Below are 24,553 nucleotides of genomic sequence, written 5' to 3'. Positions count from 1 at the left end.
AGAGCTTGGATATTTATGCCCAGGCCATCTGTTATGTGTTTGTCAACCATGTCCCAAAACGGTGTTAGCACAGGGCACTCTCACCAAATGTGGAGGAATGTGCCTTTCATTCCACACCCCCTGCAGCACCTGTCGGAAGCAGTGGGGAAAATTCTAGCCAGGGTGGTAGGTATCCTGCACCATCTCGATAAGATTTTGTAGTTTTCTTGGGTCTTGGAATCTATTGAGCTTGAGTGAGTCAGGCGGTATAGGTGGTGGAGCTGGTACTCTGTGAATTCAAATTGGAGGTCCCTTTTCCCATTCTTTAACGTAAAGGGGTGTGGGGCTAGGTGTTGCTGTCTCTAACATCCCATATAGAGCCGAGATCATATGAGGTAAGGGGTCTGTAGTTGCCCACATACTCTCACATTCTGTTAGAGTGGTTCTGATCTGTGCTTGTCTGTGGCATTTGGCTATGAAAGTCTCCAACTGGCAGTGTCTCCAGAAGTCAAAGGGGAAGCTACCGTAGCATTCTTGTAAGGTTGAAAGTGGTGTCAACGTGCACTCTTCCATGAATCTTGCCAGACTAACAACCCCATCACCTGCCCAAGCTCCAAGAGAAGCCATCTGCTCCCCAGGAGGGAACCACAGATATTTGCCTACAGGCGCCAGTGGAGATGTCCGAGGTGCCAAAGCTAAGCGGGCATTCTTTCTGTCCCACATCTTCAGGGAGTGTACTGTCAATGGGGAGACCCAGTCAATGAGCCCCCTATCTTCTGCGGGGACCCATGCGCATAGGACACATCCCTGCCTGCCATTGTTTTTTCTAGGGGAACCCATAACTTCCAGGGGTGTGGAACTTCCAGTTCAAAATACGCTGTAAAGCAATCGCCTGGTATTGAAATATGTCACCTGGGATTGAAATATGTTGGGTATGCCCAGTCCCCCTTTAGCCTAGATCTTTGTAGCATCACCATGGGCAGACGTAGCCTCTTGCCGCCCCATACAAACTTAATAAAGAGGCTACGAAGGTCCATAAAGAAGCGCTTTGGTAAATGCATTAGTATCATTTGAAGGAGAAAAAGAATGAGGGGCAGTATAGTCATTTTTAAAATATTCGTCAACGCCAACCCATGTAAATAATGCCTTGTCCCATGTCTGTAGATCTTCTTAAGGGGGATGTAGTTGTGGAAGTATAGGGAGTCTAGTCGATCTGTGAGCTGGATGCCTAGATATTTCATAGAAGGGGTGGGCCACGTGAAAAGTAAAGATCCCTTTAGGGAAGCCGCTAAAGTTGGGAGGATAGTGGTCAGCAGGATCTCAGACTTAGTGTAGTTTATCCGAACATTGGATACCTCGCCATATGTAGTCAGTTCTCCCATCAGGTTCAGCAAAGAGACATGGGGGTTCACTACATTGAATAATATGTCATCTGCATAAGCAGAGAGTTTGTGCTTGAGGGAGCCCGCCTGTACCCTCCTGATATTTTGATTGGCTCTGACCTACTGCAGTAGTGGTTCCAAGACCAGCAGCACAGAAGGGGAGAGAGCAGGCATCCCTGTCTCTTGCCATTCCGTATTCAGAACACTGTGGAGAGGCCTCCATTCACCTTAACCTGGGCAGTAGGAGATACGTAAAGTGCCGAAATCCATTGTAGCATATGTGGGCCTAGACCTGTACCCTGAAGCACAGCGGTAAGAAAATCCCAGTCCATGCGATTGAAAGCCTTCTCCGCATCCATAGACAATGGAGGCATTCAATCGCATGTACGTGCCCTGTGGATAAGTTGGAGGGCCCTATTGGAGTTACCTCTGGCTTTCCTTCCCACTATAAAACCCATCTGTTCAGTGTGTATCAGTTCAGGTAATAAGTGTTTTAGTCGGTTGGTGGGGATTTTAGAAAAAATCGTAAGGTCCATGTTCAGCAAAGAAATTAAGCGATAGCTCTGCGTTTGGGTGCGGACATTTCCCTCTTTTGGGAGCACTGTAATGTGTGGCAGCGAGGTCTCTTGTGGGAGGTGTCCATTGGTTGCTAGGGAGTTGAGGAGGGTACATAGAGGAGCCTGTAGTTTATCAAAGAACTTCAAATAGTAGGCCCTGGTGAAGCCGTCAGAACCAGGGCTTTTACCAGTGGGTAGGGACTTAATAGTGCCCAGTAGTTCAACTGTGGTAATTGGGTGTTCTAGGTCGGTTGCTTGTTCTGGGGATAGGGTGGGGAGCCCTATTGAAGAGAGGTAAGTTGTTATTCTGGACTTTTTAAGAGCTACTTCTGCAGGAGAGGAGGCGGAGTCTAGATTGTACAAAGTCGCATAGTAGTGGTCATGTAACATGGAGGCCATTTTTGATGTGTGTTGTGCTGATTCTCCCGTAGAGGAGTGTAGCTTATGCACATGTCCTAGGATTCTCTTTTTATGGAGAGCTCGTGCCAATATCCTGCGGCATTTATTGCCATGCTCATAGTATGGGCCATGTAGCATAGTTTGCGGCTTATTCTGCAGTCCAGTCGTTTTGAAAAAAGCTGTCTTAGCGCACTCAGACAGCGGAACTTCTCAGGGTTTGATGTTCATTTACGGCTGAGCTCAGTTGTAATGCCTGCAGTACTCTCTGGAAGTCTGCCTGCCTCTCCTTTTTAAGTTTGGCTCTCAGTGCAATGAGGGTGCCATGAACAACTGCTTTGTGGCCTTCCCATAGGATGCCGTGGCTAACCGCACCATTAGCATTTTCTGTAAAATAATGTGTGAAAGTCTCTTGTACCCCTGCCACCACCCCCAGGTCATCCAGTAAGCTTTCATTTAGCTTCCAGATCCTTGCTTTAGCCAGGGCTTGGGTTAGCGAGAGTGTGAGTGTCACCGAGGTGTGGTCAGAAATAGTGATCTGGTCAATGGTTGCTCCTAGCAGTAAGTCAAGGGTACCCTGATCTACTAGTAATAGGTCAATTCTAGTGTCCACTTTTTGGACACTAGAATAGTAGCTAAAGTCATTCTCAGAGGCATGTAGTCCTCTCCAGCAGTCCACCAAGGTATGTCCCTGGAGGGTCTTTTGGAAATGTCGCAAGAAGGCGTGGGAGTGTGTCCATCTGTTTACCGAGGTATCTAACACAGGGTTGGGGCTAACATTGAAATCCCCTCCTAGGACTAGCCTACCCTCCCCAAAGTCTGCCAATTTGGTGAGGACTTGGTCAATGAACATGAGCTGTTGGGTATTAGGGGAGAATAGAGTAGTAAATGTGTATGTTTGACCAATTAGCCCTTGTACACACGGTCGGACATTCCAACGGAAAATGTCCGATTGGACCGTGTTGTCAGATAATCCGACCGTGTGTGGGCTCCATCGGACTGTTTCTGTCAGAATATTCGACCGACAAAGTTTTAGAGCTGGGCTATAAAATTTTCTGACAACATGATCCGATCGTTTGTAGAGAATTCAGATCGGACAAAGTGCCACGCATGCTCAGATCAAATTCCTGGACCAAAGCTATTGGCTACTAGCCTGAACGTAGTCCCGTCGTAACGAAATTACGTCATCACGTTCTGAATGATCTGATCTTCCGACAACTTTGTCCGACCGTGTGTATGCAACAGTTTCGGACAAAATCCATCAGACAAAATTCGACGGATTTTGTTGTCGGAATGTCCGACCGTGTGTACAAGGGCTTATGGTGCCCTTCAGGAACACATAGCGTCCCCGAGGGTCTATGCTATGGTCAGAGGGTTGGAACTGGCAGTTTTTGTGATTAGCTATGGCCGTACCTCTGGATTTAGGTTTTGGGGAGTTGCTCGGGTACCAACGTGAAAATAGGTGGGTGGGTAGTTTTGGGAGTGAGGAGTCAGTGAAATGGGTCTCCTGCAAGAACAGTACCTGCACCCCCAACCTTCTCAACTCTAACCATAACCATACCACGTACATTATATGATACTACCTTAACCGTAACCATGTTGCATCGGGTGAGTTGCTCAGGCGACCATCTCAAATCTGTTGAAACTGGTGAGGGTGAGTGTGATTCCACCTTCTGAGCTATGAAGAAAGAGATAAAAAAGAGGAAGGAGAAACAAAAGGGGGGGGGGGAAGGAGAGAGTTATAGCATAAAGTAAACATAACAACCTGTAGTGTGGGTCCACTAACGCCTCAAAGGCTACATGTGGTTTTACCCTGAACTGTTTGCCCAACTGTTTGCCCATAGGGGAGTCACGTGAGTGTGGCAAAGTGCCCATATCTGGGCTAACAGCCAATACGGGTAGTCCTATGCAGAAGTCGTGATCGGTCATGGGAAGTCAGGAAGTTCCTGCTCCTCACAGGAGTAAAAGCGGTAGTTGTCCGGGGGGTTGGCTTTTGATGGGGCCCTGGATACACCAGGGTACTGAATAGTACACTGAAATGGTGGTGTCCTTTAGCAGCCTTATAGTTCATTTGCCCTTTTGCATAGATCATAGTGAGCTGAAGCGTGCGTAAGTGGAGAAGCCACATTGGTGTATCCCTGTGGATGTGGTAATTTATCTGGATTCTTCAGTCCCCTGTGAAGGACTCCTGCCTCACAGTTGTAGAGGAAGAGCGCTTGCGGTTCCATGAGTTCCGGTTGGATCCGGATTGCTGCCAGGGCTGGGGTGCTGGTACTGCTTGAATGTCCAATAAGGATCTCCAGTCAGAGAAATCTACAGGTTCCAGGTTCAGTTGCGACAGAAAATGTGGGAGGTCATCTTTAGTGCGCAGGGTGGCATACTTTTCATCCCTTCCAGCGTGGAGGCTGAAGGGGAACCCCCATCTATAAGTGATGCCCGCTGTGTGTAGTGATTGCAGGAGGGGATGTAGTGCTCTGTGCTGCATCAAAGTGTGACGGGACAAGTCCATTAAAGTAGGGGCATTTGCACATCAGCTGCATGATTTGATCTTTGACTGTATATTTGTGCAGTTTGCAAATTATGTCACATGGATTATCTGCATAATGTGAGGAGGGTCAGAGAGCCCTGTGCACCCCATCAATCTCAACTGTTCCATTGAGGGGGGGCCTAGGAGTTCCTTGAAAATGCCTGGCAGCGTGGGAATAATGTCTTTGGCTTCTGTTGCCTCTGGTAACCCCCTTATAAGTATATTGGATCTGCAGCTGTGATTCTCATAATCATCTAGCTGTGAGATTAGAGTCTCTATTTGGTGATCCTGGGCTGTGCACTTTTCCCTAAGCTGTGTGGTGGCAGGCAGTGCTTCCTCCACTCTCTGGCCAAATATATCATTTAATTGTGAATTAGCTTATCAGTTAAAATACAAATAATAATAATAGTAATAATTAGTAATTGATGTATTATAGATTCAGACACCTATTTACCCTAATAAAGATATCAGAGTACATTTTTGCACTATTAAATTGAGAAATTATATAAAGAAGCGCAGCTATTAAAAACAAGTTCATAAACAGCAAGCTCCAGAATGTTTCCTAAGTATGCAGGTGTATTATACAGAATATTGTTTTGGATCTTAGGGAGGAGAAGAAAAAAAAAGAAGAGGAACCAGAGGGAATTCCTCCAGATGTCTGGGAAATTTTGAAGAATGCCAAACCAAGCGAGTATGAAAGAATTGCCTTTCAGTACGGTGTGACTGACTTAAGAGGCATGCTGAAACGTCTGAAGAAAGCAAAAGTTCAAATAAAAAAAAGTGCAGGTAATGTAACTATTCATAAAAATGACACCATGTGAAAAAACACACGTACAACTTACGCACTTACGCACAACTTTATCAATTTACATCATATTTAACCATATATGGATAATGTTCAGAACATGTACATTCTTTGCTTGCTTTCTACATTATAGGTAGTGTGGAAAAATATGTAAACTGAAGGAAAAATATCACTAGTATAGTCATACAGGATGAGTATAAGGTTAGTATGCCCACCCTAAGAAGAATCCAGTGTAAGAGTACAAGAGTTTGACCCATATTGACTTATAATCTCCTCAAATATTTGGACAGACCTTGGAACTGGGAGCAGAATCTCCCAGCTGGAGTGCCTGATTGCAATAAGTAGCTGTACTGTTCTATACTCAAAGGTTAAATATTGACATCTATTGATATTTAAGTTGTTGTGACTATCAAAATGGTATTTAAACCTGATTAAGATTTGGTGGGTGATGAACACAATGGATGGAAACTATCGGGAACCTATGACTATGTGTCACACACAGGGAAGACATACATGTTTCCTATATTACAAGTCTGTTATAATTTGGGTGACAATCCAGCTTTTATTTCTGAACAGTCTTATAACTGTGAGGCACTGTCACATACGCTGTGGCAGAGCCTGACGTATAGAGGGAGACCTCTGATACAGCCCTGGTTCAAAGGCCACTGATGTTGTCACAGTGGCCGTGAGAGCTCATCGAGGAATTAGTGCCTGTAAGATCTTCCGTTGGTCACAGAGGTGCGTGGCAGGTTTGTCACCAGAGTTGAGCCGGACAGCTGGAGCAGTGGATGGCAGCAGAAACAGCAGGCTGGGTAGACAGCAGCTGGTAGCAGATGCAATAAGACTGGCAGCAAGCGGTGTGTGGAAAACCAGCGTAACCAGGCAGTATGCATAGCAGGACAGACTGATAATTGAATGCAAGGTCAGCAACGGATGGTCAGATACAGACATAAATGGAAGGCAGAGAATGGTCAGGATACAGGCAGAGGTTGGCAACATTAGATCAGGCAGATGAGTAAGAAATAAGAGGAGTCCAGAAGCAAGCCAAGGTCAGGACTGGTAGAGTTCAAGTGTGGTCAGGATAAGCCGGGTCAATCACAGGTGTCAAACACAGGAAACAGCAACAGGACTGTGTAACAGCTGCAGATCAGACAGCAATCTACTAGTGCAGCTTCTGCACTTATATAGACCATTTGGCATCAGTGTCAGTGGCTAATGCACTCACACCTGCTCATGCGCATAACGGGCACCCGCAGGATTGTACCTGTGCATTTGCCTGTGCCTGAGAACTTCAAATGCACTATGGCCAGTGCGTCCATGACAGGCACACCATGTAGGAAAAATGCCAGTTCCAGTCCTCTTCACTACTTGGTACAACTAGGAGGGCCTCCAGGCATCTTCAGTGTAATATGAGAAGAGCACCACAGCTATATTGAACAGCCCATGTTTAAAATAGATCCTTCTGCAGACTACACATGCACATGGTTTCCCCACACATTACCATTGCACAGCATATCCCCCCTGACTGCCCCCAGAAGCAGATGCCCCAAATAATCATACACCACATCCAACCTGAAGCATTGCAAATGTCGAGATCAGGAACTCTCCCATAGGTTGGGAAGCCAAACTTCATCACATGGGGGTTATTTACTAAAGGAAAACCCATTTTGCACTGCAAGTGCACTGGAAGTAAAGTTGCTGTAGATCCGAGGGGGACGTGCAAGGAAAATAAAAAACAGCATTTTAGCTTGTACATGACTGGATGATAAAATCAGCAGAGCTTACACTAATTTTAGATCTACCCCTTAGATTTAGAGCGACTGCACTACGCTCCATGTACTCTGGGTGAATTCAGATTGTAAAACATTTTAGGGATTTCAAATTTACCTATACACTGTTTGTATATGCCCAAGCCAATTTTTTTTTGTAAACTATTCATGTGGTCACTACCTGTTCATCAAGAAAATACCCTTAGATAGGTGAAGGTGAAATAATAACAGCAAATAGGCTGTTTGCTTTGAAAGACTAGTTGCACTTTGCAAAGGAATACCCAATCAGGTGCAAGGAAAGTAAAAAATACATTTTTTTCTTGCACATGATTGGATCATAGAAGTCAGCAGAGCTTCACCTCATTCACTAAGCTCTGGGGAAAGCGTAACTTCCCTTGAAGAGAAAACAACCTATTTGTCTTTAATAAATCAGCCCCTATGTTTCAGGCATATTCTGCAATTGTTCATGGGACTTTAAGACACAATAAACATATTGTATAGATATGTATCGATGATGCATGGGGTTTATAAAGAATGTTAAACTGTTTTCTATGTTACCCCTATAATATATTTATAAATGTAGTAGATGCAGCTTTCTTTTTCCGTATTACAATCAGAACATGCTTCAAAAATATAAATTAACCAATAAAATTGGTAGCTATTAATGGTAACACAGCAGAATGAACAGTTAAAATTAGTCAATAAAGAAAGCAAGCAAGTGCTGCACTTCTGGAGAATCCGATCAATCTGTTTCTTTTCTGCAACTAAAATTACATTGCCTAGTACCCCCACATATGGAATTTTTTAGCCAGAATTGATTTTGAAGATTCACACCCCCACCCCATCCCTACAGACTTCAATGTTTTTTTAATTAAATTAGAGACTTGCCAAACATTTTGCAGTACTTGGCGAACTCCATGCAAAACAAACTTTACAGGATTAGCTCATCAATACTATTACTATCATGACACCTTCTAACTCCATACATCAGAAAAAAAGTACATTTCAGAATCCTCAAAATTATATCTTAACATACAAAAAAGGAGAAGAAGTTTTAGAAATATGACACAAAACTACCAAAAAGAGATACAGTTATTGAAACATATTAATATGTTTTTATTCTACTTCCTGTGTTTTCAAGCATTTACAAGAAAACTGGATCCTTGCTACTCAGTGGACAAAGGCCAAAAGATCAAAATGTTTGTGGAGGTTGCAAACCCTGACGTTGTTGTGAAATGGTTAAAGAACGGTCAGGAGATCAAGCCTGGTGCCAAGTAAGTAACAGTAAATCTGACTCGGACCGTATATCTTAACTTCTGGTTGAGCTTGGCCACATAGTCTAACATAGACGGGTGTTTAGAGGTTGACAAAAAAGTCAAACAGGCTTAAAAGTGACATTTCTATATGCCCAGAGTGCATGAGGCCTAAGAAAGATCTACATGTTCTCCACAGCAGAGGCTATGCTAACATAGACCATAAGTCGTAGGCAATCATGCAATTAAAATTTTTATAGTAGCTTGGTATAAGTTTACATTTTTTGTTTTAATTTACAAGTTTATGAACTGATAATTTGTATTTATTGTACAACATCATTTTTTTTACAAATTAATTTGTGAGTGCATTCATGGCACACAGTTTACAAAACCTGGTTCTCTAATATGAAAGCCTTGATTTCGGTTCTCTGTTTTGCACCTTAACTCCAAGCCAAGCCAAGCCTCAGCCAGGGGTGTTGCTAGGTCCACAAAAGGTCTGGGGCTAGAGCCCATAGCAGCGAAGTTATATAAAATATTATATATAAAATATCATTACATATCTGAGCAAAAATCCCCTTACATCAGGGTCCCCAAAGAGCCCCCCCACTTACATCAGGGTCCCCAGAGAGCCTCCCGCATTACATCAGGGTCCCCAGAGAGCCCCCTTTACATCAGGGTCCCCAGAGAGCCCCTTCCTTACATCAGGGTCCCTAGAGAGCTTCTTCCTTACATCAGGCTCCCCAGAGATCCACTTCCTTAAATAAGACTCCCCAGAGATACCTTTCTTTACATAAGGGTCCCCAAAGAGCCCCAGGGCTCAGGAATGTGCTACATAAAGAATGCAGGGCCCAGGAGTGTGCTAAATAAAGAATGCAGTGCTCAGCTGTGCCCATCTATGGCAGCCTCACCTGTGCCCATCTATGCAACCTCACCTGTACCCATCTATGCAGCCTCACCTGTGCCCAGCAATGCAGCCTCACCTGTGCCCAGCAATGCAGCCTCACCTGTGCCCAGCAATGCAGCCTCACCTGTGCCAGGGTTAAGAGAGGAAAGGAAGAGGAGAGCCAGCCAGATCAGCACACAGGCCCAGGTCTCCCGATGTGGCAGATTTAATTTGAATCACCAGGTGCCCACTAAGGATGAGCCGAACACCCCCCTGTTCGGTTCGCACCAGAACCTGCGAACAGACCTAAACTTCGTGTGAACTTTAGAACCCTATTAAAGTCTATGGGACTCGAACGTTCAAAATCTAAAGTACTAATTTTAAAGACTAATATGCAAGTTACTGTCCTGAAAAGTGTTTGGGAACCTGGGTCTTGCCCCAGGGGACATGGATCAATGCAAAAAAAGTTTTAAAAACAGCCGTTTTTTCGGGAGCAGTGATTTTAATAATGATTAAAGTGAAACAATAAAAGTGTAATATTCCTTTAAATTTTGTACCTGGGGGGTGTCTATAGTATGCCTGTGAAGGGGCGCATATTTTTGCTCCCGAAAAAACAGCCGTTTTTAAAACTTTTTTTTGCATTGATGCATGTCCCCTGGGGTAGGACCCAGGTCCCAAAACACTTTTTAGGACAATAACTTGCATATTAGCCTTTAAAATTAGCACTTTAGATTTCTCCCATAGACTTGTACAGGGTGTTCCCGGCTTTTCGAATTTGCCACGAACAACCCAGATTGTTCACTGTTCGCCGAACAAGCGAACAGGCAATGTTCGAGTCGAACATGAGTTTGACTCAAACTTGGAGCTCATTCCTAGTTCCCACCTTCACATAAGTCTCGCTTCATTGATATGATCCCACCTATGATAGACAGCACATGTCCTGGGACTGGACAAATGTGCTGTCTGTCAAAGGATTTTGGATTAAACCCTGTGAGTTGCTATATTAATACCTAGAAGTCACAGGCACTTACCACACTTCCAAATATGTGATAATACAGAATATTTAAAATAATTGCAGCACTATTACAAATATCAAAAAGTGCATAAAAAGATATATGTAATGTAAAGTGCAATCCTCTATAAAATGCAAAAAAAAAATAAAAAATGTAAACAATAAAGTGGAAAGTGCTCCTTATTCCACTAAGTGGCCTTATAAATTCCAGTAGACAGAGCAAAAAAAACAAAAAAAACAAACAGTCCTTTTGTTGATTTGTGATATCACTATACATAGAGATAACATCTTCACATTTAGCCACCTCTGTACATCTACAAATAGCCTTGTGTCACCGCCACCGGTTGTGCCCTCACCTTATAGGCTTATTAATAGCACATTAGAGTGCTTAGAGTGAGTGGTGGCCAATGGTTAACAATAAGGAAGCAGTACACATTGTGATGTGAGATACCGAAGTCAGGGGTCTCAAACTGGCGGCCCTCCAGCTGTTGCAAAACTACAAGTCCCATGAGGCATTGCAAGACTGACAGTTACAAGCATGACCCCCACAGGCAGAAGCATGATGGGATTTGTAGTTTCGCAACAGCTGGAGGGCTACCAGTTTGAGACCCCTGGCCTAAGTAAAAACAGATGAGCTATATGAAGGAAGAAAATCTAAGGAATCCAATCAGAGGAGTGATTGTGATCTAAGACGCTATTAATAAGCCTATAAGGTGAGGGCACAATCGGTGGCAGTGACATAAGGATATTTGTAGATGCACAGAGGGGGATACATGTGAGGATTTTATCTCCATGTATACTGATATCACAAATCAACAAAAGGACTGTTTGTTTTTTTGCACTATCTATTGGAATTTATAAGAATACTCTGTGGAATATGGAACACATTGCACTTTATTGTTAAAAAAAGTTTTTTTAATAATTGATTTTTATAGAGGATTGCACTTTACATACATGTATATTTGTATGCAGGTTTTGATATTTGTAATAGCGCTGCACTTATTTTAAATATTCTGTCTGTCACAGGAGCCATACCAGGAGGCCCGACTTTATGATGGCGGGCGTCTGGCGATTAAAATTAGAGCTGACATAGTGAGCTACGCTGGCCTGACACCTGCCAGTGTGTGGCACCCGGTTCGGCCACCCTCCCCCTGGCTTAGCACCCGCCATGGTCACCCTAGAGCAGAGGTGTTCAGTTAAAATTTGTGGAGGTCCGAACAGTAAAATCTTCTTCCCGCAGAGGTCCGAATCGCATATTTGTGCGATGTCTCAACCCTATTACAGTCCCCTCATTTTATATCCCAATCCCATTCTCGCATCAGTGTCCTTAGTCCCCTGCATATCAGTCACCCACTTCGAATTAGTATCCACTGTCCCCTTCACATAAACCTCCCCACACACACACCACTGTCCCCTCATCCCCCAACAGTACTGCTTCCTTTACACGCCCCCCCCCCTCCCACACTTGAAATAAAGAAAAATACTTTCTGTGCTATGGCTAGTATATTGTTAGAAAATGGAGCTGGTAGCACAATACTTAAGTACAAAAATATATCAATATAGAGAGAAATGTACAGAGCTTCTGTAACATTAAATATGAGATACTATACATGCAATGTGACTTGACTTGTCTGTATTAATTGCATAAGCAACCTTCACTCGCAGCAATCAAAATTAGTACAAAAACTCGTTTTTTTTTAAATGCAATGAATTTAGGGAATAATTAAACTGTGTGGTTAGAATGTAAGAGTCCATAAAACCAATTAATATGGATGTCAGTTCATAGGGGAAAGAGGTCCTTATAGCTATTCGACTCAGAAGTGTCAGTAGGTAGGGTTCAAGACCATCCAAAGATCCCATATATAAAAAGCACACCACCCTTGTGCAGCAGTTGGAGGCTTACCGGAAATATATGACCACTAAATAGTGCTCAGACCCACATTAGATCAGTATAAGATTCACAAGATTCTCTGATCACAGAGTCTCAATATGTTTATCCTGAATCCCTTATACTCCCTCAGGAGCAATGGTTCATGGCCAGATCTCATATAGCAGCCAAAATAAAAACAAACAAAGCAGTATCCATAGTGAAGTTCAGTTTGTGGGACATTAAATTTAATAAAAAACAGTATTTCCCCCCTCCCTCCACAGCACTGCTCCCCTTTCACATCCCCCATCCTCGTATCACAATAATGTGCTCTGCCACCACCTTCAAATCATCACCCCACACTCACACACATACAGCACTGCCGTCTTCTTGTCACCCCTGCCTTTCAATCCACAGCCATGTCCTTTTGCCTACCTTACACAAAGGGGAGAGCAGCTGGGAGGCACAGCAGCACTGGATGAAGGGCAGGGGCTGAGCGGAGGTAGCCGAGGTTAACTTTTCCTATTAACAAGCAGGTGATAGAATGCTAGGACAATAGCAACCAATCACCTGTTAGTTAATAGGAAAAGTTAACCTTGGCAGCCTCCCGCCCCGTCCCCTTCCCTTCGTCCAGCGCTGTTGTGCCTTCAAGCTCTCTCATTGCTATCTCCTGCTTCCCATTCTCCACGCTGCCTTGAGAATGACAGCAGTGGGAGCCAGGGGGAAGGAAGGAAGGCTCGTAAATGGTGCGACCTCATGCCTCAGGCCCCATATTCAGGGCTATAGCCCCAGTAGCCACTCCCTAGCAACGTCACTGCCCTCAGCCACTCCGACGCACCTGGATTAATGAAAGTTTCTGCAAGCACATAAAAGAGCCTTTGACTCAGCTTTGAATTAGCACAAAGAAATAAACACAAGACTGTTTAGTAGTAGATTAACTATGATATGAGTTAAAATAATTGGTGGTTTGAGCATAAATGAACACACAGAAGGTAGGTTCAGACATAGTACACTAGACAGTACAATCACTATGCCAAGGAAACTTAGAATAGAGTCCTGTACCACTAGACTGGAATTACCTCATGAATCGTCAATGTCAGCAATAAATGATGTATATAAACATTAACTGCAGGTTGAATAATAATACTATAGTCTAGAGTGCACTTTAGGAGAATGGCTAGGATATGGTGCAATGTTCCCCGAGAGGTACTTCTTAGCATAAACAATAGGTGAAGGTCTCTGTGTAGCAGCTATAAAGTAACAGTCTTTAGTCCTAACTCTTCAGCTGGTTAGCGTTGGGGCCCAGTTGTACCGTTGGTGCACATGAGAATAGCCCCAGTCAACCCTGCAGGCATCAATAAGGCTACCAGATGGCTGTATGTCAGTTCCTAAAGGGCTCAGTCTCTCTAGCAACAGATAGTAAATCCCCACAGCAGCAGCTCACCAATCCCAGCAATTTTACAGCTCACCATCCAGTCACACACAGTGATTATTCAACTCTCTGCTCTGCACACTGGTGACTCTGGCTGTCAGCACATCTGGACTCAGCAATCTGAATCATGCTCAGGCAGCCATTATGTGGCAGTGCTGGTGCAAACAGGACAGAGATTTGCACCACTTTCACTCCCTCATGGCAAGAGAGAGGAAGCTGTGTTCTGTACAGTCTGAGAAAGGCAGTTCTTTCCCCTCCTCCCGGCTACCCCCTATGGGAAATTCAGTTCAAAAGCTCTTGATTACAGTAAAGTCTCTCTCCTCTGGACTACAGTTCCCACAATGCAGTGTTGCCTGACTCCGTCTATTGAACTCTTCTTTCTCTTCCGCTCCCTCCTCTTGCTGATTTAGCTGTTAACCAGTTCAGCCCCACAGGGCAGAAGCCACAATGAGTAGCCAGTGTTTCTCTCATTCTCCATTCCCAGCCAAGCACCTGGCTATACAAAGGAGACCCAGTCCATATCTGGACAAGGATTGTTGGAAAAGAAAAATAAACTTCCACTTATATCAGGATTGATCAATTTTCAAATATACTGTATATACCATAGTTTGTAGACGCTAAAAATTTCACACAAACCAATTAATATACACATATTTGTATTTTTCTTTTTTACCAAAGACATGTAGCAGAATACATTTTGTCCTAAATTTATGAAGAAATTTGACTTTATTGAATATATACTTTAACAGTAAGTAGAAAATATTGGGGTTTTTGTTTTTTAAAATTTTTGGTCTTTTTCACTTTTATAGCAAAAAAAATTAAAACCACGTGGTGATCAAATACCACCAAAATAAATTTCTATTTGTGTGAAGAAAATTATATAAATACATTTTGGGTACAGTGTTGCATGACTGTGCAATTGCCAACTAAAGTGGTGCAGTGACAAATAGCAAAAAATGTCTTGGTCATGAAGGGGGTAATTCCTTCTGGAGTTTAAATGGTTGTTTCAAAATATCAACTGGGTATAGTTTCTGTGTGCATGGAAACCTGAGCTTATGTTTGCCAAATTTAAAATGTTGACTCCTGTCTCATAAACAAACCATTTTATCTTATAGATTTGTGTTTGAGAATGTTGGCCTAAAGAGAATAATGACCATTAACAAATGTACCCTGGCTGATGATTCTTCTTATGAGTGTATCATCGGAGATGAGAAATGTTTCACAGAGCTTTTTGTCAAAGGTAAGCTTTTTTGTATTAAAGTTCATGAATGGGTAAAATCAATGGTAGTTGGACCATACAATACATCTTGAAGTACCGGTAAACCTGATGCGCATTGGCTCTGCAAATGTGAATTACTATTTGCACATATGTTGTGCATTTTTTTTTCAGTAAAATGTTTGAGGATTGTTTCAGGACATTTAAGAGTTATACAGTAGAATACACAAGTTAAATACAATAAAGTAAAGTCAGTGAGGCTGCGTATAAGATATATGAAAAGAAGTAATAATAACATGTAGTATATAACAGTGTCTTTTATCTTCATGGGGGGGGGGGGGAAAGAATGGGGTGGGTGGGTGAGGGTAAGCACGTCACTACAAAAACAAAAACGGTAAAGTGGAAAACATTTTTAATAACAAATAGATGTAATAAAAGGTTATGTCGGATCATTGAGAACAGTCAAACAGTTATATCTTCACTATCTATTTTAAGTCATTTCACATATAACATAGGTCAAATAAACCATTCAAAAGAAAAAAAGAAAGAAAGTCAGAGCATAACATATGTATATCACCAGTGGAGAAACAAAAAGAGAAGAAATGGATAAACTAGTACAGAAAGTATCATCACCGGGCAAATTCCTTACTCCAAGGGTTTACACATGCCCAGTAGGGCCCAGAAGGAACTCAAAACATATTAGAAATGTGGATGAAAGTAATAAAAAAATCTCACCAAAATTGAAGCAAATAAACAATAGACAGGTTGATTCACTCCCATGGTCGCATAATACGAAGTAAATAGCTGCGTCATAGTCTATCAATAATGGGAGGGGGGAGACAGCAGGGATCCTGAGTTTGGCAGGACTCTATGAATTGCTATTTTTCACTCCGCTACAGTAGGCAGCGAGGATTATTTTCATTTCATCAGATTTTCTCTTTTAGCATAAAAGGCAGTATAAAAAATGAGCAAATTAACATATCGTGATTCCTCTAGGTTATCAGTGATACCTAAGAGGAATATAAGGGGGTCTACAGGGGTCGTAACTCTTTCTGTTGTATGGATAGTGGTTATGATTTCCTCCAATAATCCTGGATTTTAAGACAGGACCATAGCATGTAGAGAAGGGAGCCTTTTTCAATAAAGAACTTTTATTGAAAAGTTTAAAGCATTTTATTTAACCTCCCCAGCGGTAATCCCTAGTGTGGCTCGAGGGTTAATTTTGATTAACAAAAGCGATATCCCCAAGCCACACTCGGGATTACACCGCAGTATCCAGGTACAGGTACTTACCATGTCCCTAGGATCCTGTGATGTCCTCCTGCTGTATCCTCCACCCGATGTATCACTGCTCCAGGCTCCAGTGGCAAATTCAAAAGAGTACAAAAAACATAACACACACACAATACACTATAATCTGTGGATTACATTACTGTATCAAATCATTTCATCTCAGATTTGTCCCTAGTGCTTTGTCCAGTGCCCTGCCTGCACTTTTATATTAAACTGCATATACCGTTCTGTCTGTAAAAAAAGCTTTCCTCTATGTCAAAAGCAATTGAGCGACAGTGATTAGTGGGGAAATTCACCATGAAACGCTGAAAGTGAAGACAGCAAAGATTCTGTGACTGAGCAAATTTCAGTGTTTTTCATTTGAGGGATTTGTATTTTCGGCTGGCTTCCCGATCCCACTCCTTAACATCATATTGACTGTGCACTTGGCGAACTAACATCCTGCCGAACTTACAGAAAATTTGGTGGGTTTGACCCTAACTGTTCGCCCAACACTAGTCCTTACAGACTTCTCCTTCAATCATACTGTTCAGGCTGAATATCAGTGGCATCTCACCAAATCTTCATGTTTATCTTTACAAAAATATCCAAAACTTCTTCCTGCTAATAAAATAGGTGACAGTACAATTTACTGAATAAATACACCTTCCCCAGGTGGGATTTATGTGCTAAGTCTATGATAAAATTGGAAACATTCAAAAACTTGGTCAACTTGGCTGACAATCAAAAATATATATAAATATTCTTAAAACTAAGTTTTCAAAAAGACTTTTCATACCCTCTCATAGCCATAATGGTTTGCTATGCTGGTCAGGTTTGGAATCTTAGGACCCTTCACAAAGAACTTACAGTATACTCTAATCCTACCAGTTACTTAAAACTTCCTGGCTTCTTTCCTCAACCAATTTACACCCAAACAGGACTGTTCACTCTTCCCAGCCATATGTGTATTGGTGATCAAACCATTGTGGTGCTACTAAGAAACAACCCCACACCTACATTGGGTACCCGTGAATGTAAAGCAAGCTAGTTGCCAGATGATCTTCTTTTCTATCAGAAAAGAAACCCTCAAATTACACATCCAAATCTGTTTCACTTAAAGTCAATGCTTGTCTTGGGCTTGCAGGTAAACATTGATACATTTAAGATTTTGTTCTGCAATAAGTTAAAATCAATATGCTGGGCTGTTAAGCATCCTTGTACACCTCAGAAATTGCCATAAGAGGATTGACAGTTTGTATTGCCTAGATTTAAAATATAAAGCTGTACAAACTGCATAGGTGAATTGAAACTACTCTCTAGGTCTTTCTGTAATCCTATCTAATTTCCCCATGCAACCTAAATGTGGAGTACCTCCAAGCATTCCAAAAAATTGGCACAGTCCTCTAATAACTGCTCGTGCTTTGTCCCTATGGCACTTAAGCCTGAAATGTAACCTTAAACCAGGCCTACCCCCATAACTGCTCATGCTTTGTCCCTATGGCACTTAATAAGCCTGAAATGTAACCTTAAACCAGGCCTACCCCCATAAAAAACAATTTACCGTAACAATGAAGAATTGCAACTTGGTCTACAAAGACATAAGTTATTACAGTGGATCTTCATATAAGACTTTGTAAAAAAATCTATATATCCAACATTCTAATGAGGCTTACAACTTTTCCAAATATTCCCTTTTCATTTCATCCCTAATTCAGAAAAAAAAAACACAGTCTGTATGTCATTTTTTCAAAACATTCACCACCAGGCCCTTTTTGGCAAAGGCATTATATTTAGTTATTAAGGTATACTTTGCCACACCTGTTTGCTCATTTATATAGTTTTATTTACTGTATTTTCTGGCGTATAAGACTACCTTTTACACTTAAAAAAAATGCCCAAAAATCAGGGGTCGCCTTATACGCCGGGTATACAATGCTGCCCGATAGATGTCAGCCCCCAAATGTCTGCTAATACTGTATATGGCTTCAGCTACAAACAAATGAATACAGAGCCTGCTTGGATTGGAGTAACAACCTCTGTCAATCCGAGCAGGCTACATAGAGTAGCCTGCTCGGATTGGCTTTGAGAGAGAGAGAGAGAGAGAGAGAAGGAGGCAAGGGCTGATGATGCTACAGCCTCTGCCAATCCAAGCAGGCGTTGTATTCATTAAAATACACTGCTCACCATACTTCCCTGGGTAAATCCATTCACTGATCTCCTACTACTACTATACATCCTGCTGTTTGCCTTTGAGGTCCCAGGCACCCAAGAGGGACAGGTACATCTGGGACATATGACAGGGGGTTTACTAAATGCATTTTGGTGGACAATTCCTATAGAATGTAACCCAAAAGTGGTATAGGTTTGGTTAGTGAAAAATTCTACTTTCCAAAGTTGTGGCATTCAATAGATCTCCATTTGTGTTGTTATTGTTTGATTTACTTTGACATATCACAGCACAGTTGGCATTCTTGCTTTGTGTTTTTTAATGGTTCTAATGTTTTTTTTAAAATGGTGTTGCCTCAGAAGAGGGGTAGTCTTATACCGCGAGTATTGCCCAAAACTTATGTTTTCACTTTAAAAATAGGGGGTCGTCTTATATACCCAGTCGCCTTATACGCCGGCAAATACGGGTAATTATAAAAATGAACAAATGTAACATCCCCTTATACCGTATAAAGTCTTGTATCGTTCAAAGGAAAATAAAATCAAGTTACAGTACATTTAAAAAAAAAAAAAATCATATGCAAACAAATATTGAAGTAATGTATGTACACAAATACACATACATTTAGGATATCATAATATAGTTTATACAGAACTTAAAATATCGAGAGTTAAAATGTATGTCAGGGCAAAATAAAAAAACATCTTTAATACATCTTTGCAGTAGATGCATATTTCCAAGTTTTTTATCCCTTTAAAACTCCTGACAGTTCAAAAAATATCCAGCATTGTAATAATTTTGTGATTGAGCTGCCAAACAACATTATCAGCCCTGCCTTTTGAACCTCAGAGCTCTCCCCCCTCTCTGTCCCACCCAACATGCATCCATTGATTTTTTTCCCTGCAAACAAAAGTGCTGCTTTACTCCCAATAACCTGCCCACACAATGTGCATAGGAAAAGGGTCCTTTGGGATGTGCTAACGTTAACAGGAATTGACCTCCCAGCAGCTGCCACTGCTAAAATATTACAAGCCTGGTGATGGGGTCAAATGAAGTAATACAAACAGTTACTCAGTACAGGAACAAGGTAAAAAAAAGCAATGTTGAGCGTGCGCCTAAAGGAAGGGGTGGGGTCAATTTTAGTAATGCTTATATATACCGTATATATACCGTACTTTAAACTGCCTAAAAATTTCTTAGAATTCTTAGAGACTATAATGGTGAAACCTCTTTGTTTTGGTTTCCAATCATCCATACCTCACCATACCAGATTTTTTGAGGGGGGTGAGGTAGCTATGGGGGATCACTTTTTCTTTTCAAATTTTATTTATGTTTCATTATGGAAGGGGTGTATGAACACTTTACAGTGTGATAGAATATATGGCAGAAAATGCAAACAGAATGTTTTATTCCACTGTCCATTGTATTGGAAGCAACAGCTTTACATTCATAACCATGCCTGTAATAACCAGATAACCAAAATTATTCTGTACAGAACCTCCTGTAACAATTGTGAAACCTCTTGAAGATCAACAAGTATTTGTGGGAGACAAAGTAGAACTAGAAGTGGAAGTGTCAGAAGAGGGAGCCCAAGTTATGTGGTATGTCCTTGTTACTAATTTATTTCCCAAACATTATTCTCATGTATTGGATAATAGACATGTGCAATTTGTTTTGTTCTGGATTCGTTTCTTAACAACATTTTGACAAATTTGTTTCATTTCGTTTAGTGATTTTTTTCAGAGTATTCAGAAATTCAAATATTCGAAAATTCTAAAATTCAAAATTTCGGCAATTTGAAAATTCTGAAATTCGACATTCGAAAATCCGAAAAATCTGAAATTATAAAATTCAAAAATACAATCATTCGGAAATTTGGAAATTCAAAAATCCAAAAATAAAAATTTAAATCTGAAAATTCAAAAGAACGAAAATCTGAAAATTCAAAAGAATGAAAATCCAAAAATGCGAAAACTCATAAATGAAAAAATTTGAAATAATAACTAATAATAATGTAACTATTGCGAAACTAAAAAAATATAGGTATTGGAATTTCATATAAATTTGTCTGTTAGTAAACATAATGAATATGAATTTATCCGAAGTCACAAATAATCTGAAATAACGAATACTGTATCTAAATTCGATATTTCTGATTATTCATAACTTCAGATAAATTTGTATACGTTCCATTCACTAACAGTCAAATTTGAAAGGAATGTCGAATACCTATGATTTACTAGTTATTTATTATTAGTTACTTATTACTTAGAATTTTGTGATTTTCAGATTTCCGAATTTTGGGATTTCCGAATTTTTGAATTTTCTCATTTTCGAATTTACAAAAAAAAAAACAAATGAAATGAAAATGAAAATTAGTGAATTTTTCAGCGGTGCACATGTCTATTGGATAAGTGGCATTTACTAAGATATCAATCGCCAAGTCACTGTAACCAATCAACTTGTTAAGCAAAATGTTCAAAGCACATTTATGGGCTTCTATTTAATTCTTGACTAGGATGAAAGATGGAGTAGAGTTAACGCGTGAAGAGACCTTCAAATATCGATTCAAGAAGGATGTAAAAAGACACATTCTAATTATTAATGAATCTACTTTAGAAGACAGTGGCCGTTACCAAGTGATGACCAATGGAGGAAAATGTGAAGCCGACCTTATAGTTGAAGGTATGGGATAAAGAAGCTTGGCTAAAATGCACATTTTAAGAATAATTAGTTCTATCAGGTTTCAACAAATAACTAGAAAAATATCACACACACACATACGTACAATGGAAATCACAAAATAAAAGACATAAAGGGCCCGGCTGTTAAGATAACACTGACAGTTTTCTAATAAGGGTAAATAAAACATGTTATTTACTAGTAATGCACCGATACCTATACCTGTATCAGTGCCGATACCGAGTATTTTTACGAGTACTCATACTTGTAAAAATGATCCAGATACTGATACTTTGCGGTGCTATTTGCATCCATACAAAATGAATTGCAGCAAATCGCACTGCAAAGAATTGCATGCAATTTGAAAAGGAATGTGGCACGCATCCTGTCCAAAATGCATGCGGTTTCCTGCACTGCTCCTGTGTGAACCCAGGCTGAAATCACTATGACAAGCCTAGATTCACACAGGAGCGGTGGAGAAACTGCATGCGATTCGGACAGGAATCACGCTGCATTCCTGTTCAAATTGCATTCAATTCTTTGCAATGCAATTTGCGCCCATTTATTTTGTATGGACGTAAATCCCACTGCAAAGTATTGGTACTTGGTATCGATGCGTACTTGACCAAATGTATTAGTATTCGTACTCACCGATAAAATCCCGTATCAGTGCATCCCTATTATTTACCATCATGAACAGAGTCCATGGAGATATGAGCCATGTAAGGGGAAGCATCAAGAAAATAACATCTGAGAAATAAACTTTGTAAATTGAGCCTTTTATCTGGTGTCTATTAAGGAGAAAAAACAGTGATCTACCTAAAGATTACATGTTTGCTAAGGTTTTATTAGCATCAGTGGCGGCTGGTGAAGTTTTTGGATGGGGGGGCGCCAGACCCCGCCCATCATGACCCCGCCCACCATTTTGGCCCCTCCCACTTCTCATAAAACACGCCCCTTATGTAATCGGAAAAAAAATTTGACGTGGGTTCCCCCTCCGAGAGCATACCAGGCCCTTAGGTCTGGTATGGATTCCAAGGGGAACCCCCTACGCCGAAAAAACGGCGTGGGGGTCCCCCCCAGATCCACACCAGACCCTTATCCGAGCACGCTACCCGGCCGGCCAGGAAAGGGGGTGGGGACGAGCGGGCGGCCCCCCCCCCTCCTGAGCCGTACCAGGCCGCGTGCCCTCAACATGGGGGGGGTGCCTTGGGGGAGGGGGGCGTGCGGCCCCCCCACCCCAAAGCACCTTGTCCCCATGTTGATGAGGACAAGGGCCTCTTCCCGACAACCCTGGCCGTTGGTTGTCGGGGTCTGCGGGCGGGGGGCTTATCGGAATCCGGGAGCCCCCTTTAATAAGGGGGCCCCCGGATACCGGCCCCCCACCCTATGTGAATGAGTATGGGGTACAATGTACCCCTACCCATTCACCTGTGAAAAAAAGTACAAAAAAAAAACACAACACAGGGTTAAAATATTTTATTGCACAGCTCCGGGGGTCTTCCGTCTTCGGGGGTCTTCTCGCCGGACTCCTCCGCTATCTTCTTGTAGCTCTTTTACTAGCGGAGGAGCCCGGCATTCTTCCTCGCCGCCGGCCTCTTCTCCCGACTTCGGGGGTCTTGTCCCCCTCTTCGGTTCTTCTGCCGGGCCACCGCGCCTTCTTATAGCTCTTTTACAGGCGGTGGCCCGGTCTTCTGCTGCCGCCGCCGCCCATTCTTCTTCTTCTTCTTCTTCTTCTTCTTCTTCTTCTTCTCCTTCTTCTCCAGGAGATGTTGCCTCGACGATCTCCCTGGCCGGAATGCCAGGGACGCGCTGTGCTGCCACTTATATAGGGACAATGGGGCGGTGTCACATGGGTTGATGTCACATGGGTTGGTCACATGGGTTGATGTCACATGGCGACTGTGACATCAACCCATGTGACCAACCCATGTGACATCAACCCATGTGACACCGCCCCATTGTCCCTATATAAGTGGCAGCACAGCGCGTCCCTGGCATTCCGGCCAGGGAGATCGTCGAGGCAACATCTCCTGGAGAAGAAGGAGAAGAAGGAGAAGAAGAAGAAGAAGAAGAAGAAGAAGAAGAAGAAGAAGAAGAAGAAGAACGGGCGGCGGCGGCGGCAGCAGAAGACCGGGCCACCGCCTGTAAAAGAGCTATAAGAAGGCGCGGTGGCCCGGCAGAAGAACCGAAGAGGGGGACAAGACCCCAGAAGTCGGGAGAAGAGGCCGGCGGCGAGGAAGAAAGCCGGACTCCTCCGCTAGTAAAAGAGCTACAAGAAGATAGCGGAGGAGTCCGGCGAGAAGACCCCCGAAGACGGAAGACCCCCGGAGCTGTGCAATAAAATATTTTAACCCTGTGTTGTGTTTTTTTTTTGTACTTTTTTTCACAGGTGAATGGGTAGGGGTACATTGTACCCCATACTCATTCACATAGGGTGGCCCCCTTATTAAAGGGGGCTCCCGGATTCCGATAAGCCCCCCGCCCGCAGACCCCGACAACCAACGGCCAGGGTTGTCGGGAAGAGGCCCTTGTCCTCATCAACATGGGGACAAGGTGCTTTGGGGTGGGGGGGCCGCACGCCCCCCCTCCCCCAAGGCACCCCCCATGTTGAGGGCACGCGGCCTGGTACGGCTCAGGAGGGGGGGGGCGCCCGCTCGTCCCCACCCCCTTTCCTGGCCGGCCGGGTAGCGTGCTCGGATAAGGGTCTGGTGTGGATCTGGGGGGGACCCCCACGCCGTTTTTTCGGCGTAGGGGGTTTCCCTTGGAATCCATACCAGACCTAAGGGCCTGGTATGCTCTCGGAGGGGGAACCCACGTCAAAATTTTTTTCAGAAATTTGGCGTGGAGTTCCCCCTTCAGAGCTCATTCTCTGATTGGCCACGGCAAAAGTCGCCTGGCCTGGGGAAACCTTTCTGGCTGTGAAAGCTTTTTGCATTCATTCAGCTAAATGCACGAACATTCTCCACAAAGTAGAGGCTAGAAAGCCTTTATGCGGTGACTCACCTCTCACTGTCTGGCAGCTCCGCTCGGGCTAAGGAACGGAGCTGCCTACGTCACTTCCGGGTTTCGTGAAGCAGCCGAAAGCCGGAAGTGACTGCCTGTCTAAGAGTGACAATGCTCCCGCCCGTAGAATCACAGTGATTTTACGGGCGGAAGCTAGTCGGCGTTCTGCTGTGCGCCGCAAGGCGGGTTTTTAACCCGCAAATGAAGCGCCATGAATGCAATCTTGTGATTGCATGGACGTGGCGCTTCTCATAGTGCACTGTGACCGGCGCCACAGTACACTATGTTAAATTGTTAAATGACATTTTTTTTTTAAATGTCTTAAAGGGCCCTTTTTTTTTTTTA

General features: G+C 42.7%; 1 protein-coding gene across 1 annotated transcript in view; it reads left to right on the top strand.

Annotated features, from left to right (window-relative positions):
• The window catches only part of MYBPC2 (myosin binding protein C2), a 161,249-nt gene that overhangs the window by 87,366 nt on the left and 49,330 nt on the right, over window positions 1-24,553 (top strand). Inside the window, exons 9-13 of the mRNA XM_077457557.1 lie at window positions 5,449-5,627; window positions 8,557-8,689; window positions 14,978-15,102; window positions 20,016-20,121; window positions 21,039-21,205. Of these exons, the coding sequence (XP_077313683.1) occupies window positions 5,449-5,627; window positions 8,557-8,689; window positions 14,978-15,102; window positions 20,016-20,121; window positions 21,039-21,205 (710 nt within the window). The remainder of the gene's footprint in view (window positions 1-5,448; window positions 5,628-8,556; window positions 8,690-14,977; window positions 15,103-20,015; window positions 20,122-21,038; window positions 21,206-24,553) is intronic.

The sequence above is a fragment of the Lithobates pipiens genome, unplaced genomic scaffold, assembly GCF_037356315.1.
Source record: "Lithobates pipiens isolate NorthernLeopardFrog02 unplaced genomic scaffold, aLitPip1_a1.2 Scaffold_27, whole genome shotgun sequence".
Classification (NCBI taxonomy): Eukaryota; Metazoa; Chordata; class Amphibia; order Anura; family Ranidae; genus Lithobates; species Lithobates pipiens.
The sequence above is the reverse complement of the archived record's forward strand: the minus strand, read 5'-3'. Positions and strand labels throughout refer to the sequence as shown.